This window comes from Chrysemys picta, chromosome 1 (genome assembly GCF_011386835.1).
Source record: "Chrysemys picta bellii isolate R12L10 chromosome 1, ASM1138683v2, whole genome shotgun sequence".
NCBI classification, from domain to species: domain Eukaryota; kingdom Metazoa; phylum Chordata; order Testudines; family Emydidae; genus Chrysemys; species Chrysemys picta.
The window spans coordinates 317,792,050-317,813,483 of NC_088791.1; the positions used below are offsets into that span (position 1 = coordinate 317,792,050).

At 42.4% G+C, this 21,434-nt stretch overlaps 1 protein-coding gene across 5 annotated transcripts in view; it reads right to left on the reverse strand.

The window, feature by feature from the left end:
* ATM (ATM serine/threonine kinase) overlaps window positions 1–21,434 on the reverse strand; it is a 119,505-nt gene that overhangs the window by 80,326 nt on the left and 17,745 nt on the right. For all 5 annotated transcript variants that reach the window (XM_065581473.1, XM_042855008.2, XM_042855012.2 and 2 more), the window contains exons 2-10: window positions 19,256–19,360; window positions 19,062–19,174; window positions 15,443–15,588; window positions 13,540–13,704; window positions 10,778–10,943; window positions 10,133–10,371; window positions 6,231–6,394; window positions 3,139–3,308; window positions 981–1,352 (exon numbers count right to left, since the gene is read on the reverse strand). In XM_065581473.1, coding sequence (XP_065437545.1) covers window positions 981–1,352; window positions 3,139–3,308; window positions 6,231–6,394; window positions 10,133–10,371; window positions 10,778–10,943; window positions 13,540–13,704; window positions 15,443–15,588; window positions 19,062–19,174; window positions 19,256–19,327 — 1,607 coding nt within the window. In that variant the 5' untranslated portion in view covers window positions 19,328–19,360. The remainder of the gene's footprint in view (window positions 1–980; window positions 1,353–3,138; window positions 3,309–6,230; window positions 6,395–10,132; window positions 10,372–10,777; window positions 10,944–13,539; window positions 13,705–15,442; window positions 15,589–19,061; window positions 19,175–19,255; window positions 19,361–21,434) is intronic.

Below are 21,434 nucleotides of genomic sequence, written 5' to 3' on the forward strand. Positions count from 1 at the left end.
AATATGAGTCAACAGTGTGATGCTGTTGCAAAAAAAGCAAACATAATTCTGGGATGTATTAACAGGTGTGTTGCGAGCAAGACGCGAGAAGTCATTCTTCCGCTCTACTCTGCTCTGGTTAGGCCTCAGCTGGAGTATTGTGTCCAGTTCTGGGCACCGCATTTTAAAAAAGATGTGGAGAAATTGGAAAGGGTCCAGAGAAGAGCAACAAGAATGATTAAAGGTCTTGAGAACATGACCTATGAAGGAAGGCTGAAAGAATTGGGTTTGTTTAGTTTGGAAAAGAGAAGACTGAGAGGGGACATGATAGCAGTTTTCAGGTATTTAAAAGGGTGTCATAAGGAGGAGGGAGAAAACTTGTTCACCTTAGCCTCTAAGGCTAGAACCAGAAGCAATGGGTTTAAACTGCAGCAAGGGAGGTCCAGGTTGGACATTAGGAAAAAGTTCCTAACTGTCCGGGTGGTTAAACACTGGAATAAATTGCCTAGGGAGGATGTGGAATCTCCATCTCTGGAGATATTTAAGAGTAGGTTAGATAAATGTCTATCAGGGATGGTCTAGACAGTATTGGTCCTGCCATGCGGGCAGGGGACTGGACTCGACCTCTCGAGGTCCCTTCCAGTCCTAGAATCTATGAATCTATTTTAAAACTATTTGTATCCATCTTTTGAAATTAGATTAATTTGAAAAGAACAAAAAATATGCTTTACTTTGTTTCAACAAAAGTAGAATGAATCTATTTTGGCCAAAATTTGTTTTTAAGAAGCTTGCCCTGGTCACTTCTCTTCCATGTCAACTTTCCGACTGGAGCGAGTTTTTAAGGCTGAGTTATAAATGACTGAAAAACAGGTTTTAACACAAATATGCATAGTACTTAATTAAAATGCCACAAGAACAAATTTAGTATTTCTATTCATGGAAGAAAAACAGCTGTACAGCGTCAAAGACATGAGATACACTATCCCTAGTTCCCATCTTACCTTGAAGGCTTGTATGCAGACCCTGAAAATATCTTCCAGAGTTCTTTGTCTATTACAATAAGGTTTCCTTGAATTATGGCTCCAAGCAACCCAAAGCTTTCTGTTTCAACTTGCTGAAAACTTATGCTGCGAAGTGTCAGAGACCAAACTTTGGCCCAGATTCTCTGCAGCTCCAACTTTTGTGTGCTTTCCAAATCTAATTTTTGGCTCTGACAAACAGCAACCTCTGTAAGGCACCTTAGCACATATGGGGTCCTTTCCCCTTTTCTCTGCTGATGCAGTAGCTGGTGTAGTATAATGAGTAAGGGAGATAATTCACGGTTAGGAAGACTCATAGGATACTTTGATATTAATCGGGCTGTAATCTGTAACCTTAAAAACAGAAAGTGAAGGCAATTAACTTAAAGTGTACATAAATTCATCAGTGTTGAAAAGCAGTAAAATATAATATTAGCAGTTTCAGAGAATCATTTTACACTTCTATCGTTGTATATTTAACTGTGATTGTTTAAGTGTTCTGGATAGCTTGTTCAATCACCAATTATTCTGTCATTTTGAAGCAATTAAGTATGTTCAGCCTCAGCCACACAAATGCTGTTTTACAAGTTGATTGTCATATCAGTGAAGCAAACAGAAAATTAATTTTCTTGTCTGTAATTTTATTTCTCATAGATAAGGCAAAGATTTTGCTATGGTTATTTTTGGTAAAAGTCAGACAGGTCACACGCAATAATCAAAAATTCACCGAAGCCCATGACCTGTCCGTGACTTTTACTAAAAATAACCGTGACAAAATGGGGAGAGGAGAGTCCAGCAACCATGGCTGCTGGAGTTCTGGGGTCCACCCTGCTCCCACAATGGCTGGGAGCTGCAGGGGCACAACCCCCTCCCCTCGTGGCCCATAGTGTCTGGGAGCTGCGGGGTCTCCCTGCCACTCACAGTGGCTGAGAGCTGTCGGGGGCCATCCCACCGTTCATGGCGATTTGGAGCTGGGGAGGGCCCCCTGCCGCTCATGGCGGCTTGGAGCTGAGGGGGGGTCCCTCCCCCATCCGCTGTGGCTCAGTGCTGCAGGGTGTCTCCTGCCACCTGCAGAGGCTGGGAGCTGTGAGGTCCCTACCACCTGGCAGCTAAGATCCGCTGGACCCCCCGCCCTCCAGCTGACACCACCAGCCATGCTGCCCTGGGGCCGAAGCAGAAAATGTCACCGAGCTCTCTGGAAGCCACAGATTCCGTGACTTCCATGACAAAAATCTTAGCTTTACTTATAGATTATAAAGCTGGAAGGAACAACTCTGATGATCTACCCTGCCTCCTGTATAAAACAGGCCATACGATTTCCCTGAATTAATTCCTGTTTGAACTAAAGCATCTCTTTTAGAAAAAAATCCAATCTTGACTTAAAAAATCTTCCAGTGGAGAATCCACCTCAGCCCTTCATAAACTGTTCCAACAGTTAATTCCTTTTGCCGTTCAAAAATGTGCCCCTTATTTGCAGCTTGACTTTGTCTAGCTTCAACTTCCAGCCACTGGATCTTGTTATACCTTTATCTGCTATGTCAAAGATTACATTATTATTATACTCCTCAAGCCAGTTTACCCAGCATAAAATGGCGAGAATAGAGATGAGGTTCTCACCCCAGGGCATTATTCTTATTGCAACTCAACAGCCCCGCATAAAAGCCGGTATTTTCATTCACCATCATTTCATTGTCATACGTTAGTCACATATCAGGTCAGACCACTGTGTAGCTCAAAAGCTTATCTTTGTCACTAACAGAAGTTGGTTCAATGAAATGTATTACCCTCACCCACCTTGTGTCTCTCATATATCATGTCAGTTATCCAAGTCAGCAATGTGAAAGTTATGACTTCTAACTATTATGTGGTATTTGACTTAGAAGCTTTTATAACAAGAATTTCAAGAACATTCCTCATGATTTTTCAAGAGCTGGGAAAAGCTAGGCTGATTCCATGACAGCCTCCCTGTATGTTCTGTATCTGAGCACCTTACTTCGCAGCACAAGGCATTTGGGAGACAATTCATTATAAAATGTAGGAGTCCACAGATAAAGAAATAATTGAATGTGAAACTAAAACCTGTTAATAAGTTATTTATACTGATTTCAGTTCCAAGGTAAAAGAATAAAGGTGTTTTTACCAAGGTATGACATCAAAATCATTCTGTGATCTTTGCAGGTTGTCTCGAATTATTTCCCAGCCCAATTCGATCCTCCTACGCTTGCTCGGTGCAGTTTCATCTCCAGACTCTCTTTGTGTAACAGTGTATGACTGGGTTATCTCCAGGACTTTGGTGTCTTCAGTAAAGACCTTTCCAAAGATATAGTAAAAATAGGACCCATCAATAAAAGTATTCAAGTACTCACATAAGAACATAATAGCCCTACTGGGTCAGACCAAAGGTCGATCTAGACCAGTATCCTGTCTTCTGACCGTGGCCAGTGCCAGGTGCCCCAGAAGGAATGACCAGAACAGGTAATCATCCCTGTTCCATCCCCTGTCGCTCATTCCCAGCTTCTGGCAAACAGAGGCTAGGGACACTATTCCCGCTCATCCTGGCTAATAGCCATTGATGGACCTATCCTCCATGAATTTATCTAGTTCTTTTTTTAACCCTGTTATGGTCTTGGCCTTCACAAGATCCTCTGGCAAGGAGTTCCACAGGTTGACTGTGCATTTTGTGAAGAAATACTTCCTTTTATTTGTTTTAAACCTTCTGTCTATTAATTTCATTTGGTGATCCCTAGTTCTTGTGTTATGAGAAGTAGTAAACAACACTTCCTTATCTACTTTCTCTACACCAGTCATGATTTTATAGCCTGCAATCGTATCTCCCCTTAGCTATCTCTTTTCCAAACTGAAAAGTCCCAATCTTCTTAATCTCTCCTCATATGGAAGCCATTCCATACCCCTAATAATTTTTGTTGCCCTTTTCTGAACCTTTTCCAATTGCAATATATCTTTTTTGAGATGGGGCGACCACATCTGCACATAGTATTCAAAATGTGGGTGGACCATGGATTTATATAGAGGCAACATGATATTTTCTGTCCTATTATCTATCCCTTTCTTAATTATTCCCAGCATTCTGTTTGCTTCTTTTGACTGCTGCAGCACATTGAGTGGATGTTTTCACAGAACTATCCACAGTGACTCCAAGATCTCTTTCTTGAGTGGTAACAGCTAATTTAGACACCATCATTTTATATGTATAGTTGGGATTATGCTTTCCAATGTGCATTACTTTGCATTTATAAACATTAAATTTCATCTGCCATTTTGTTGCCCAGTCACCCAGTTTTGAGAGATCCTTTTGTAGCTCTTCGCAGTCTGCCTGGCTCTTAACTATCTTTAGTCATTTTGTATCATCTGCAGATTTTGCCACCTCACTGTTTACCCTCTTTTCCAGATCATTTATGAATATGTTGAATAGGACTGGTCCCAGAACAGACCCCCGGGGCATACCACTATTTACCCCTCTCCATTCTGAAAACTGACCATTTATACCTACCCTTTGTTTCCTATCTTTTAACCAGTTACCAATCCATGAGAGCACCTTCCCTCTTATCCCGTGGCAGCTTACTTTGCATAAGAGCCTTTGGTGAGAGACTTTGTCACCCTCACCCTCTATTAAAGGCCATGAGATGTTTCAAACTAAGGGTATGCCTATATTTTGAGTTGGGAGTGTGATTCTGAGCTTGAGGAGATATGCTTGTACTAGTTCTAATTGAGCGAATACACTAAAAATAGAGTACAACATCAGTGGCCCAGTGACAGGAGGGGTTAGCTGCCCCATTTAGTACATAGCATCTCTTATGGGCATGCACTCGAGGCAGTTAGCCCCTCCCGCTGCTTGCACTGCTGGGACTACACTATTTTTACTGAGCTAGCTCAATCAGAACTAGTGTGAATATGTCTCCTCCAGCTGGGAAACACATCACCAGCTTACAAGGTAGATATACCTGAAGTTAATCATTATTTATCATCTATAAAGCACTCCAGAGAATTCTCATTTCCCTCTTAGCTTGCTTCACAACCTTCAAAGACCACACATGGCAACAACCCAGATACTGGCAGAGGGCACAAGGATGCTGCTGTCTCCAGCACCTATCAATTCTATGCCTGTCAGCCATTAGGATTTGATCAGAGATTTACTTCCTGCTCTCCAGAGACAAAGTGTCCTACTGCCTCTGTCATCTGAAAAGCAAGAAGCCAAGCTTGGGATCTTCCTTCAAAAGCAAGGCTTGGAACTATGAGACCTACCAGTAAGTATTATTACAGTACTTACACTCTCCAGTAATTAATCAATAATGGTAGGATTTTCACAAAAGCCCAAAGTGATTTAGGAGCATAAAGTACCATTGATTTTCAATTAAACTTGTGCTCCCAAGTCACATAAACAGTCATATAAAAATATCAATTACCCATTCTTTCAACTGCATACAGAATAAAAGTACTAACTAAATATGAACTTCTGCAGTAACAAATAATTTTGCTCTATATAGAATTCCTTGATATTATAAAAGTGTACCAGAAATATAAGGACGCTTCTCCCTTACAAGCCTGTAACCAAGTTTTTTTTTTTTTTTTTTTCCTCTTAATTAATTGGCCTCTCAGAGTTGGTAAGACAACTCCCACCTGTTTATGCCCTCTGTATGTGTGTATATATATCTCCTCATTATATGTTCCATTCTATATGCATCCGAAGAAGTGGGCTGTAGTCCACGAAAGCTTATGCTCTAATAAATTTGTTAGTCTCTAAGGTGCCACAAGTACTCCTGTTCTTCTTTTTGTAACCATGTTAAACTTTCAACACGGCTGCTACTCTGAAACCTTTCAAATATAAAACATTCAAACACTTTCAGCAGCAAACAGAAAATGTCTGCTTCCATCTCTGCACTGTACCTTACACATGGAAATATTTTGGGGAAAGTTAATCCAAAATGTCACTAGAGCAATTAAACTTCTCTATAAACTGAACAGGAGGGCTCCTTCTGCACTCTGTGCAGCCTCTATTGGACCTGAGTATTAGGATCTCAAGACTGTTGTTTAATTGAGGCCAAAAAGGACATGTCTCTAGACCAGAGACTAAAGATACTGAAGTATAAGTAAACAATTATGAAAAAAATCTGCAAGACATATTAATGGAAAATTGAAGTGTGTGAATAGCATAGTACAGTATACACATCAACTTTACATTCACTTGAAACAATGTGTAGAAATGTCATTTACTTGATGACAAATATCAGCCATTAATTCAATCAAGTTTTCCTTTACAGCAATGTTGCGTGATCCTGAAGAATACTTTCCTCTACTGCCAATGAGACTTAACTCATTCACCAGAAGATCATACAAGTTGTATAAGATTCTTTGCCATTTTGCTGAGTCATATGCACCTGTATGCGAAAAGATAAAATTTAAGTTATATATGCAGTTTATTTGCCATAATCTGACTATACAATATAGCATTCTATGTTCCCAGATGAGCAGAGAATGCTTAACAGCAATTAGAGTTGTATTTTTCAGGAGGTTTTATAATGCAAACATTTGCTATTTAAAACAAAAAATGTTTGAACATTTGCAAAGACGGGGGAAGAGAGGATAAAATCTGGATGCAAAATAAGAGGGAGAAAAAAAAATAAAAAAATCAAGAATCCCACCCTCATCTGTTCCAACCTAAACATCCAGAACTAAGCTGCTCCCACCCCCAGAGACTCAAGGTCCCCAGTTCAGCCACCCTGCCACCTGTCTGTGGGAGGGGCTAGAATACTTCCCCAGCAGCAGCCAAGAACAGCTGACCCATGTGTCGTCTCAACCCAAGGACACAACAGGTGTCACAGATTAAATTGCAGAATTTTAACACCCAACATACTCTGATTTGGCCCTGCCCTATCCTCCTTGCCCTTCCAAAGCAGCAGATATAGCAGAAGCATCCATCTCCAGCATCTCCGGTGCAAAAGAAGAACCCTGCTGTGAAGATGGCCTTACATCGAATTTTTTTTTGTTGGATACAGACAAGATGCAAACATAGACAGTGAAGGCCAGGGACCCTATATGTTGGGGTTTGGGGGCAGATGCTAAGAAAATGTAGGGGAATGTGGTCTAAGAGGGACTTCAGTATAACTGGGGATTAATGGTTAACAAGGGATTAATAAAAATATTTAATGCGTTAAAAAAACCCACCACAATGGGTTGGATAGTAGTAAATACAAATCAGCAGTTAGGAAACAGAGTTGACAGGGGAAGCTAAATCTATGCCTGGTAGCGCTAAGAACAATAAAAAGGAATTTTTTACATGTATTAGAAACAAACAAAACCCTAGTGATGATATGGGTCCAATACTAGACAAGGATGGTAAAATTATCAGGGATGATGCAGAAAAGGCGGAAGTATTCAATAAATATTTCTGTTCTGTATTCTGAAGGAAGCAGGGTGATATATTAATGTCTTGCAATGATAATGAAATACTTTCTATTCCATCAGAAACTAGGGAGGATGTTAAAGAGCAACTATTAAAGTTAAACATTTTAAAATGTATAGGACCTGATAACTTGCAACCAAGAGTATTCAATGAATTAACTGAGGAGATCTCTGAATCATTAATATTGATTTAACAAATCTTGGAACATGGAAATGTTCGAGGACTGGAAAAAAAAAACCCTAATGTTGTGCCAATATTTTAAAAAGGGTAAATAGGATGGCAGGAAAGTTATAGACCAGTTAGCCTGACATCAATACAGGGCAAAAATCATGGAAATGCTGATATGGCGTGCAATCAGTAAAATAAAAGATAGTAGCATAATTAATGCCAATCAACATGGTTTTATGGATAAAAGGGCTTGTCAATCAAAATTGGTATTTTTTGATGAGTTTGGTTAATAAAGGTAAATGTTGACATAATGGACTTCGACTTTTGCAAGGTATTTAACTTAGTCCCACATGACATTCTGATAAAGAATTACCACTATACAAAAATCTATGTAGATGATATTAACCCATATATCACATAAAGTAACTGTAAATGGGGCATCATCATCCCAAGGGAGTGTTTCTTATGAGTTCCCGCAGGTATCTATTCTCAGCCCACTGCTATTCAATATCTTTAAGAATGATCTGGAAGAAAATATAAAATCATTGCTGCTAAAGTTTGCAAATGATATGAAAATTGGTGGAGTATTAAATAATGATGGGGACAGGTCAGCTATATAGACCAACATGGATTGCTTTGTAAGGGGACTCACTTGAACATCATATGTTTTAACACAGCCAAATGCAAGGTCATACAACATCTAGGTACAAAGAACATAGGTCGCATTTATAAGATGGGGGACTGTATCCTGGAAAGCAGTGACTCTGACAAGGACTTAGGGGTCATGGTAGATAACCAGTTGAATACATGCTTTCAAGGAGATGATGTCACTAAAATGGCAAACAGGATCCCTGAATGTATAAGGTGGGGAATATGAACTAGAGGGAGGTGGTATTTCCTTTGTATATGTTTATAGTGAGATCATTACTAGAATACTGTGTCCAATTTTGGTTTCTACTCTTCAAAAAGGATGTTGAAAAATTACAGAAGGTTCTTAAATGAGAGGCAAGACTAATCAAAGGTCTAGAACAGCGTTTCTCAAATGGGGGTCTGCGAGGGTACTCCAGGGGGTCCATGGGCCCTGCTGATCAACTCCTCCCCCTCCTCCCCAGCACCTCCTGCACGCCGGGGAACAGCTGTTCAGCGGTGTGCAGGAGGTGCTGGGAGGAAGAAGGAGTGGGGACGGGGCACATTCGGGGGAGGGGGAGGAAAGAAGTGGGGAAGAGGAGGGGAGAGGGAAGAGGTGGGGTGTGGGTGGGGCCTTGGGGGAAGGGGTGGAGTGGTGGTGGGGCCAGGGCTGAGTGGGTGGGCTTGGGGATCTGCAAAAAAATTTAAATCAAAATGGGGGTCCTCGGGTTGCCAAAGTTTGAGAAACGCTGGTCTAGAAAATATGCCTTATAGTGAGTAACTAAAGAAGCTTTATTTCATTTATCAAAGAGAAGGTAATAAAGATGACTTGATTGCAGTCTGTAAATATCTACATGGGAAAGAGATGGCTCTTAATCAAGATGCAAGGGCTGGAAACTGAAGCTAGACAAATTCAGATTAGAAATAAGATATATTTTTAATTAGAGTAATTAACCACTGGAAAAATTTGCCCAAGGCCTGGTGGATTGTTCATCACTTGCAGTCTTTAAATCAAGAATAGACATCTTCTAAAAGACATGATATAGCTGAGATAGAAATTATGGGTTGATGCAGAAATTACTGGGTGAGGTTCTTCGGCCTGTGTTTTCCAGGATGTCAGACTAGATGACCATAATGGTCACTCCTAGTCTTAATATCTATAAAATTAACAAGATGTGAACATGTGTGCCAATCTGCACTTTGCTCACTCCTGTATGTTGTATCCATTCCCTCCAGCCTTTCCCCCTCCCCCTTTTCTTTTTAAATTAAAAGTCTTTGACCAGATGCTGGGTGTTCCCATTCAGCACCTTGCATATTTTGAGTGTTGTTATAATACAATAATAGTTAAAAACACGTATTCCCCAATTCAATCAGCTTTAATGCACAGTGTAAAACTATTGAGAAGAAATAGAAGAACAGGAGTACTTGTGGCACCTTAGAGACTAACAAATTTATTAGAGCATAAGCTTTCGTGGACTACAGCCCACTTCTTCGGATGCATCCGAAGAAGTGGGCTGTAGTCCACGAAAGCTTATGCTCTAATAAATTTGTTAGTCTCTAAGGTGCCACAAGTACTCCTATCAGAGGGGTAGCCGTGTTAGTCTGAATCTGTAAAAAGCAACAGAGGGTCCTGTGGCACCTTTGAGACTAACAGAAGTACTGGGAGCATAAGCTTTCGTGGGTAAGAACCTCACTTCTTCAGATGCAAGACTGTACTCCTGTTCTTCTTTTTGCGGATACAGACTAACATGGCTGTTACTCTGAAACCTGAGAAGAAATAGTTACACCTGTGATTATTCTCCAAGTTTACCAGTGACATCCAAAACTTCTGTGCTCGTGCAACTTGAACTCTCACATATAGCAAAAATTTGCTAAAATTTGAAAAGCAAGAAAACAAAAGAAGCTTTATATTGTGTACCTTTCTCCTGTGTTTTGGCTCCCTTTGGATGATGAACACGAACCTGCAGTTGAAGTAACTGAATTATTAACTCCTTTAGAGACTCTTTTGGTCTATACTGAGTCCATATATAAAGAACCGTAGGAAGAATTTCTTCTCCTAGCTTACAAATCCGCATACGACAGTTCACAGCATACACGCTGAAGAAAACATTAATTGCTGCAAGAATATGATCCAGACCTGCAGAAGCGTTTTCCTGCCTGAAATATAAACCAAGCACTTCATCTACAGCAAAAATAGCCAACTGTTGATAAGAAATATTAACAAATAAAGAATGACTTTTCTGGATTTTTTTTAAAATCTATTCCTTGAACTCTAAATTGAGCACTCAACCAACCTAACTTAATAAAATAAGGCAAGAATACTCGAAAGACCTCACCTCTGCATACCTGCAGATAATGCAAAAAAATTCCAGAATACATATAAATGCAGAAAAGATTCACATTTCAAAGAGCTCTGAGTAAACAGAAAGAGGTTGAAGGTCAGACTCATAGAAGTCAGGGATTGATGAGCCTCCACACACCATCAAGTCCAACCCCAATTACCTAGGACAAATTATCCTCTGAAATACAATTTTGACACACAAAACAAAAAGCTGAAAATTACCTTGCACATTGTAGTGCTTTTTCAAAGAAGCAAAAAAGATTGGAATTTAGTTCATCAGTTTGGAAGCAGCATCCTCTGATCAGTGTATGAATTATTCTAGCCACCAAGACTCTGTTAATATCTCTGGAAGGTTTGAGATACAATTTGCAGTACAGGGTCAGCAGCTCTGTAAACATAATCCAAAGAATCAAAAATCATATAAAGGTATAACTGTCTCCTTAGCCTGGGTAAAATAGTGATTTAAGAGACCGGAACATACAATTCTAACAAGCTGATTAAATGCAGAAGTTACACAGGAAGGAAAAACCACCACTTAAGCAGTAAAATTAAAATATTTTGCCTGAGTTATGAAAATATCCACTTGCTATTAACCTCATAGACACTTGGATCATTATTCAAAAAAGTTAATTCCCTGTTTTGCAACTTAACTGCACACAGAAACATTAAGAAAATATTATCTAAATATACCACAGGTAGCTGAATGCCACAAAAAACAAAACAGAACAACAACAACAAAACTGCAAAAAACAAACAAACCCTAAAGACTACTAACTAACATTTCAGCTAATTCTTACAGAGAATTATTTCACTCCCTTCTAGCATGTCACCAGAGTCAGAATTTTCACTTGTACTATATGCCAGAGTATAATGTTTCAACGAGTACCAGCAGAAAAATGGAAAAAGTGAATTAGGTACTATTGAATATTTTTTTCCATTGTCTAATATTTTTATTTAATAGGTAATTATTAAACTAATACTTCGTAGAGCTTTGAAGATGTTACACTGTATCAGCATTATTTTTATATCTTGTAGGAGAGGATATATAAAAAGAGCTTTAGAGATCAGTACTAAAACATACAGGGACATCTTAGTAGTACCCTGCGCAGACACAAAATTTATATCCGTGGATGCGGATATCCGCAGAGCTGCAGGGCTCTACCGGACCCAGCGCCCCGCGCAGGTAGCTCCTCTGGCATAGCTGTACCACCCCCAGCCCTGTTCCCAGCCCCGCCCACTGGGGCGAGTACCAGGCTCACTGGCAGCTGTCCCTGGTGATGCTAGCGTGTGCTACTGGCTCACACTCTCCCGGACAGGAGTCCCTTCCATGCAGCAGTCTGTGTGTCCTGGGGCTGGGGACAGGCCTGGGGATGGTACAATCATGCTGCTTTCGCCACTGCGGTTCCTGGTGGAGCCCTGCAGCTCTGCGGATATGAATTTTGTATCGTGCAAGGCTCTACATCTCATCACTAACTGGAATTTGGCAACTGCAGAATAGCAACTTCAAGAGCCTGCTAAAGAAATCACAATTATATTATTATACGTATAAAATATGTTAAAAGGATATTATTAAAGTTGCAAAGTCTAGAACTCAAAGTTAGGAAATGCCAGAATTAAGGTTGCCTATGCACCTTTAATTCAGCCCTTTTGTGCATATGCATTATAATTAGGGCCCCATGTCTCTCACAGATGTGGCGGAAGTCACAGATTCCGTGACTTTCCGTGACCTCCATGACTTCTGTAGGGGCCAGTGTGGCTGACCCCAGGGCTGCCCAAGCAGCTGGCTCCTGGGCCAGCTGCTCAGGTGGCCCCCAGAGCAGCCCCCAGCAGCAGTCCCAGGGTGGCAGGAACAGCCGTGGTCCACCGCCCCAGGCAGCAGTCCCTGGGGGAGCTGGCCGGAGCAGACATGGTCCACGGTCCCCAACCAGCTGGCGCAGTGGTCCCTGGCCGGCTGGAGCAGCTGCGGTCCGCAGCCCTGGGTCGTGGTCCCCAGGCGGCCAGCTGGAGCAATATCTGTGTGTCAATATTTTTTATCAAAACAAGACCAAAGGCATCTGTTGGATGGAGTAAATCAACAATCCCAAGTCTGTGTTTTGTCTTTTTTGTCTGAAATTACAGCAATTTCCTTCAAGCTACAGCTCAGAATATGATTTTACGTAGTGCTTTTCTCAAGTACGACATGTCCAACCCCAAGGCACTTTCCCAGTAGTGCAATTGTTTCTGCAATTTCTTCTACATTTATGCATGCAATATCCACCCCCATCCTCTCCTTCAAATCTTTCAAGATCTACTTCTTCTGTGGTGCTTATAATAAATCTGCCAACTGATAACGAGCAGGTTGAGGGGTTGCTATGGGCAGCACTTTTGTGTTAATTCAGAAATTATGATGTCTCCTCCTCCATCTTTCATGTGTCAAATGTCATGGAGCACTGCTTTTATGTTCTATCATATTCCCCATCTCTTCAGCTTTTATTTTTTGGTCTTCTTAGAAATTCTTCTGGCCTGTCCCTTACTATATGTCTGCACAGGGCCTAGCACAATGGGATCTGCACATGGTTGAAATCTTTGGATATTACCATAATACAGGTAATAATACTCACTGGTAATACATGAACCACACCAGCCAATATAGTCTCAATAATAAACTGGACATTAAAATTGATTTGATTGAGTCATTGTTCCCAGTACACAAAGTTAACCTACATGGAATAACAGATAATAATAGAGGAATAATACTGTAATATCCACCCCTGCCCCTTTATCTTGTCTATTTAAATTGTAAGGTCTTTGGGTAGAGGCTATTTCTTACTATATATTTGTACAGTGCCTCATACAACAGGGCCTCTTAGTGCTACTGAAATACAAATAAATAATAATAATAATAATAAACAGTAAATAACAATAATATGCCTAAATACATTTCTATACTAGGAAATACATGTTTGTAAATAGACATTATTGAAATAGAAGTGTTATATACTAACCTGACCACTGTTGCTTAGATATCTCACACCAGTATTTCCTCACTGAAAGAACATCCTTTAGTAGTATGCTACTACAGTCAGCTCCATAAATAGCACAACTTGATGCATCTTTTACTATGTCCATGACATAGTTCAGAAGCTCCTGACATTTTAATCTGGGTGCTCCTATGCAGAAAATAGCAGGAGGTACAAACATTGGCTTTTTAATTAAACCAAGTACTGAATAATGAAGCCAAGACTGGAATTAGTGATTACATAAAATCTGAACATTACCATATTTATCTCAGTTACAGTATATTTCCTCCCATTGTATTCTTCCACTACCAACAAATATTTGAAAGTCTGTGGTTTTTTTGGAAATAATAGGAATAATGCACATATAGCATGTTCTCTGTATATGACCGATCACATTTCAATTTCTATCTGTTTTTGTTAATGCCCTTGTTTTTAAAGAAACCCTTTCTAATAATGAATTTACCTAAAAGACTGTGGTGATCTGAAAAAAGGGATAAGTCATACATTGGTTACATTCACACGCACCAATGAACAGAGAAATAACACAAAAGGATTCTGAGATTTTAGAATATTAGCATGAAATGAAAGTGATATTCAGCTGAAAAAATGCATGCTAACACAGGGGTTCTCAACCTTTTTCTTTCCGAACCCCCACCCAAATGTTATAAAACCTCCATGGCTCACCTGTGCCACAACAAGTTTTTCTGCATATCAAGTAGATTAAAAGCCAGGGCGTGTGTTAGGAGGTAGCTAGCAGGGCAATTGCCCGGGGCCCCAGGCCACAAGGGGCCCCACAAAGCTATGTTGCTTGGACTTTGGCTAAAGCTCCATGTGGCAGGGTTCGGGCTTCAGCCCCGCACAGTGGGGCTCGGGCTCTGGCTTTTTCCCTGGGCCCCAGTGACTCTTAACGCTGGCCCTGCTCTCTGGTTTATTTTTGCAGCCCCCTTGAAACCTGCTTGCGGCCCCCTGGGGGGCCTCAGATCCCTGGTTGAGAACCACTGTGCTAACACATATAGGAGTCTCAACATTTAATGGAGGGAAGAAACTTGGAGAGCAGTTATGATGAAAGAAACATAAGGATGATGATGCAACCAAAGTGGATGAGCTTCCAATGCAACCTGGCAGCAAAAAGCTAAATGTGATTTTGGGCTGCAGAGAAGTGATAGTCCCCATCTACAAGGCTCTGGTGAGTCTGTACTTGAATACTGGGTTCAGTTTTGGGCTTCTCAATACGAGAAAGATGTAAACAAATTGGAGGGACTATAGACAGTGTGAGACAAATACTTTACTTTGGAGAGCTTAACTGATGAGGAAAGATGAACAGAACTACATCATTTTGTTAGATGATAATTAAGTGGTCAACAGACCCTTTTAGAGGTATTTGAAAGATGAGGAATTGTCTAGGACTGTCCACAGGTATAACTAGGAGAAATGGGATAGAATTCATAAAAAGACAATTCAGGCTGTCAGCAAAACCTGTCTGCTGGTGAGGGTACTTGGGTTATTGAATAGCTTCCCAAGAAAATTGGCAGAAACCTTATCACTTGAAAATTCTGCCTCAAATCATGTTTTCCTCTATGCTTTGTACAAGCACAGTCCACACTGTAAGTGCTCAGTAAACAAGTAGACTATACAAAGCACTACAATTACACTGCAGGTGAAGAAACAATTCTATACTGCCCCAGAGATGAACTAGTACAAATCTATAACTTCTAACACCAATGAAAAAGGTTCACTGGGACATTCAAGAAAAATAAGCACTAATTTATAACCGTGGTCCTTGAATATTTTAAAATAGCGTGTCACACCGGGTTCAGAGTAAACAGTTGAAACTGACAGTAAAGCAGTAAAAGATCTATAATTATATGTGGATATATAAATTACTAACTTTTATTAGCACATCTAATGAAGTATTTGACCAAACCGCTGATCTCTTGCATCTTTTTCTGCCTGGAAGCTTGTGTTGAGGCAGATACATTTGGTTTTGCCAATCTGATACTGTCAGTTTCTTTCAGGATGTATTTCTGCAGAAACCTTCAAAAATGCAAAATGGGTATTTGTCAGAACAGGCTATTGATTAAAATAAAATGGGTAAACATTGTTTGTGGAAACTTAAAATCCAGGCACCAGTTTAGCAATGTTGGTTCTGAAACAATTAATAAACACAGGTATATATTACGGGTGTAAATCTAATGGAAATAGCTAGCAGATAGTGACAAGAACTGATTATCTAGTACATTTTGTGTCTGAATTATTTTATCTATTTAGATTTTAAGTTATCTGGGGTAAGAAGTCTATCTTCTTCTAAAATTTGTTTAGAGCTGAGCATAAAGTAAGTGATTAAAAGGAAAATTATACTGATATGCATCTATTATGCATGTTACAACAAATATGTATAATTACTATAGCACAGAATATTAAAAAGTACTGTTTATTGTTCATAATGAAGAAAACTTGAATTCTTTCTAAATAAATGAGCTTCCTATCAGACTCCACAGCATGTTTTTGATTGAATATTTTAAAATTATTCCTTGAAAAAGATGCATGACTTCCATTAATTTTAATGGAGGGGAAAAGAGGGGGCTAATCATGTACTGTTCTGAGAACAGTCTCATATAACAGAGTGAATATGTAGTGTAAATAGACTATTAGTTTGTATTAGATGTACTACAAGTGTATGTTCAAGTTTTTCATAATTACATCACTGATTTTCTGATCTGCAATATTTACTTGGTTTAGTATCTGCATCTTTGTTTTCTTCTAGCATAAACCCTTTTTGTGTTAGTCATAGCAAAAGTAACAAAAGATAAGAATATAAAAATCTTTTTGATTGTTATATTACATGGTAGAAATACACCTGAAGCTTAGTTTAAATGTATAGGTTTAGAAGTATGTATGTATAGAAGCAGACTTCAGACACTGATTTTTAACATGGAAGTGCAACTTATATATAACAACAAGCACATCATGCTATGCTCCATTTTCCTCTCAATGGAAGATTAAGATGCAACCCGCAGAATATATAGAACAGTAGTCCTAGGGGAATTCTGCACCGCTGTGCACGCGCAGAATTCATGTCCCCCACAAATTTATTTGCTTCCCAGCAGAAAAATGATTTTCTGACAGGGAAGCAAAAGGAAGCCACAAGAGTGGTCACGTGCCCCTTCCCAGCAGCATGGGCGCATAGTTTCAGGCACCCGGAGCAGCCAGTGGAGAGGTAAATCACAGGTGGCTGGGGATCCCCTGCCAGTGCCTGGTCAGACCCACTCTCCGTCCACCCAACCCCCCTGCATCCAGATCCCCCGAGACACCCCCACTGAGCTCTGTGCCGGCTAGCTCCAGCCCCATCCAGGGCTGGGGACAACCCGGCTGGTGGCTCCTACCCTGTGCTGGGCTCAGCTGCTAGCCCCAGCTGGGCTGGAGATGGGGGAAAAGCGCACTTCCCTTGCATAGAGTGGCAGGCCAAGGCAGACTTACCCCTAGAAATCTCCCCCGGCTCTGCACCCTTCCCCCCGCCCCCGCGTCCCTCCCCCAACACTCCTCAGCCGCCGGGGGAGGGGTCACTGTATGGGAGCTACTCTCCCAAACACCCAATCCCTGTGCATCCAGACCCCACCCATGTAGGCTGCCCCTCCCGCACCCGACTCCCTCCCCCAAAGCCCAACCCCTTCACCCAGACCACCCCCTGTTGAGCTCCCCACACTCGAACCCACACCTTGACAAGCCCCACCCTCTAGGCACCTGGACCATCCTGATGAGCAGTCTGCACCTGGACCCCCACCCCACTGAGCCCCAACCATATGCACCCAGTCCTCCACCCCACCAAGCCCCGCTCCCCAGCACCCGGACTCCCCCACTGAGCCCCATCCCCCCACACCCAGACACCCTGCTGGGTCCCAACTACCTTCACCTAAACCCTCCTGCAGAGTCCCATTGCCCCTGCACAAAGAACCCTCCCAATGAGCCCCTGGGCATCTAGATCCTCCCTGTTCCCAGACCCTCCACTGAGCTGCACACACCCAGATTGCCCCACGCAGAACTTTTTTACCCCACACTTGGATCCCACCCCCAATAAGCTCCTCTACACTTGGAGCCTGCCAAGCTAAGCCTGCCTGCCCACACCTGGTGCAGCTGGCGCAGAGAGGTAGAGCCCCAGGGTGTTTCTGGGGCAGCCCAGCCCTTGCCTTGTGCACAGGGCCGGCTCCAGGCACCAAGCTTGTGCTTGGGGCGGCACCTGGAGGGGGGCGGCGCGGTGCGGTGCTCCGGCCGCCAGGGAGAGCAGAGCCCTGGCCGGGCGCTCTGGCCGCCGGGGAGAGCAGAGTCTCGGCCGGGGCTCGCCGCCCTCCCCCCGGCGCTCTGGTCGCCAGAGAGAGCGGAGTCCCAGCCGGGCACTCCGCCCTCCTCCCAGGGCTCCGGCTGCCCTCCCGCCCGGCGCCCTCCCCCCGGCCGCCGGGGAGAGCGGAGTCTCGGCCGGGGCTCGCCGCCCTCCCCCTGACGCTCTGGCCACCGGGAAGAGCGGAGCCCTGGCCGGGCACTCCACCCTCCTCCCAGGCCTCTGGCCGCCGGGGAGGGCGGAGCCCCGACCGGGCACTCCGCCCTCCTCCCAGGGTTCCGGCCGCCCTCCCCTGCTGCGCTGGTGGAGTGGGGGAGGGGCGGCCGGAGGCTTTTTTGCCTGAGGAGGCAAAAAAGCCGAGGGCCGGCCCTGCTTGTGCAGCCTCATTGCCAAGTCCATGTCCTGGGGTGGGGGCTGCATGGTGATCTCCCAACTCCGTGCAGCCAGAGGCCTGTGCTCCCCATTGCCATGCTGGAGCCTCCACATTTATTTACTGACAAAAAAAATTGCAGAATTTTAAAATATTGTGCACAGACTTTTTATTTTTCTGGCACAGAATTTTTAATTTTTTGGTGCAAAATTCCCTCAGGAGTAAGAACAGATTCCATATTAAATATGAGAGCCTCCACAGACCATACAGTATGACTCATTTGGCCCATGAGCCACAATTCAGCTACCCTAGTTCAAAGGACTGATTAAGAACATAGGCTTCTAATAAGATATCTACATCGTATGTATAATCCATACTCTCTCTCTCTCTCTTTATATATATATATATATGTTCAAAGAACTACAAATTGAAAGCTGGACACAAACTGAAAATATTTATTAGAAAAAAGTAACGTTAAGTTAGTATTTATTGTAAGATAAAATCTGAACAGGTGACTAACAATAACTACACTAGCAATCAACCTTATTTAGTCAAGTTTCCGCTAGCATTGAAGCATGGTGTGACCAGGCCTTAGTATCCTCTGCAACTGGTAACTGTTACACTGAGCCATTTCACTTTTTGTGACTATCTTTTAAGACATTTCTTATTTACAGACAGACAGATAAGATTCTGAATCCAATCTGCAGATCTAGGAAAAATATTGGTGTTGACCTGATAATCTATGAAACAAAACAGTGCTGTTTTGTATAGTGAGAAAGATGGCAATTTAGACAAAAATGATACCTAAATACAGCATCCCAGTTCAGTTGTTTTCCTTGTTTAGAGTCAGAATTACGATCCAGTTGGTTAATTGTTTCAGAATCACGGATGAGACGTTTGAATTTTTCAACTTCTTTCTGAAAATGTATTTCAGGAAAAAGGTTATTTATTATGCATCCATTCCACTCTTTTACATACAAAAAAAGGATTTTAATTACCCTTCGCTCTGTAATTTTGTCATTTTCAAGTTGACGGCAGCAAACAAGCAGCTCATGTAGCACAAGACTCATGGTTTAGCTTAGCAGCAGATAAATAATTTGCATCTGTAAATGGAAGTAAAGACAATCAGTATTCTAATTATGAAATAAACTGCCTTACTACTGTAGCTAGCCAACCTGCTTAAAAGATGAGAAATGTAATGCAAAGTGGGATTCTAGCTTCAATTTTAAGTCTTTTTAAAAAATGTTACCTGAAGTGTTTTGATATTTTAGTTGCTTTCAGTTCATAATTGTGGTCATCCTGTCTTACATGCATAGGTATTTTTAAAATTTATGTTTTATTCACAGAGAGGATCACCAGCACCTGAATTGGTCTTGTGGGCCATCAAGAACAAGACAAGTAGAATCAGAAATAGTCTCATTACAAGAACGTAAAACATTCTCACAAGTAGTTGTTATGGACCAATTGACAACAACGAGGGCCACCTCATATGACTGTGGGTATGTTTACACAGCAAAAAAAAAAACCTGCGGCTAGCCCTGCCAGCTGACTCTGGCTCACGGGGCTTGGGCTGCACGGCTGTCTTATTGCTGTATAGACTTCTGGCACAGGCTGGAGCCCTGCAGGCGGGAGGGTCCCAGAGCTCAGGCTGCCGCATGGCTTCCCGGGCGGTGGGGGAGCTGCCACGGAGGAGGCGCCTCAAGCCGGAGGGGGTGGGTGGGAAGCTGCCGTGGGGGAGGCACCTCAGGGTTGGCGGGGGAGCTGCTGCAGGGCTCGGGGAGGGGGCGGAGCAGAGGTGAGCTGGGGTGGGGAGCTGCTGCATGGCTCCCTGGGCTGATGGGGGTGGGGAGCTGCCGTGGGGGACACCTCAGGGCGGAGGGGGGTGGGGAGCTGCCGCAGGGAGGACGCCTCAGGGCAGGGGGGTAGGTGGGGAGCTGCCGCAGGGGGGGCACCTCAGGGCGGGGGGGGCTGGGAGCTGCCGCAGGGCTCGGGGAGGACACAAGATGGAAGTTTCGCCTAGGGCGCGAAACATCCTTGCACCGGCCCTGGCCCCATAGCCCAAGTCGGCTAGCATGGGCCAGCTGTGAGTTTCTCTTTGTTCCGTAGACATACTCTCTGACTTCTGCCCTGACATATAGAGAAGTGAGAGCTGGGCAGACAACACAGATCAAAGCATCGACAGTAAACAGATGACACCTAGCTCTACAGCTCTTTTGGATGACACAAATAGCTCCATCTCTCAGCGCTCAGCCCAAAATCAGAAGCCATTTAAAGCTCAACCAAGGCAAGACTAAGGTAGTGCTGGCAGGAAAAGGGAACCATTTTGAAAAAACGTTCCTCCTCTATTACATACCCCTCTATCAAGAGCATCTACCGCCAGACTGTTAAATGTGCAGCCTCGGGGTCCTTTTGGACTCAATACCACAGGATGCGCAAGTAGCCATGGCAGGAAAAAATGCCCATCTCCCTCTGTGAATAGCCAGAATATTGTGTTCCAGCCTATTAACACTGACCTGGCCTTCATGAGCCACATATTCATTTCAAATTGAAACTGAATTATGTTTTTCTCGCAAAACAAAAAAGTAGAAAAATTTTGGTTGGGTCCAAGAAAATGTTTTGAAAATATTGATATTTTTAAAAAAAATATTGAAATGGGTAGTTTAGAAAATGCTAAAATGTTTTGTTTTGACATTTCTGAAAAAAATTCAAGGTTTTTGGGGGCAAAAACAAATTGCTGAATTTGACCCAAATTCACAAAGTTTTGGTGCCTCTCACAAATGCATTTTCCAGCCAATTAAATATTCAATAACAAAAAAAATACTCAGCTCTGAAGTTGAGTTCCTTACACCCCAAACCATCAGACTTCTTTTCCAGACCCTGGATCATTTTTATGGCCTTCCTTTGAACTCTGTCCCATATTTTCACATCCTTCTTGAAGTGTGGACACCAAAATTAGACAATATAATAGTAGCAATCTTAGGGGGGAGAGATAGCTCAGTGGTTTGAGCATTGGCCTGCTAAACCCAGGGTTGTGAGTTCAATCCTTGAAGGGACCACTTAGGGATCTGGGGCAAAATCAGTACTTGGTCCTGCTAGTAAAGGCAAGGGGCTGGACTCAATTACCTTTCACAGTCCCTTCCAGCTCTTTGAGATAGGTATATCTCCATTTATTATTAT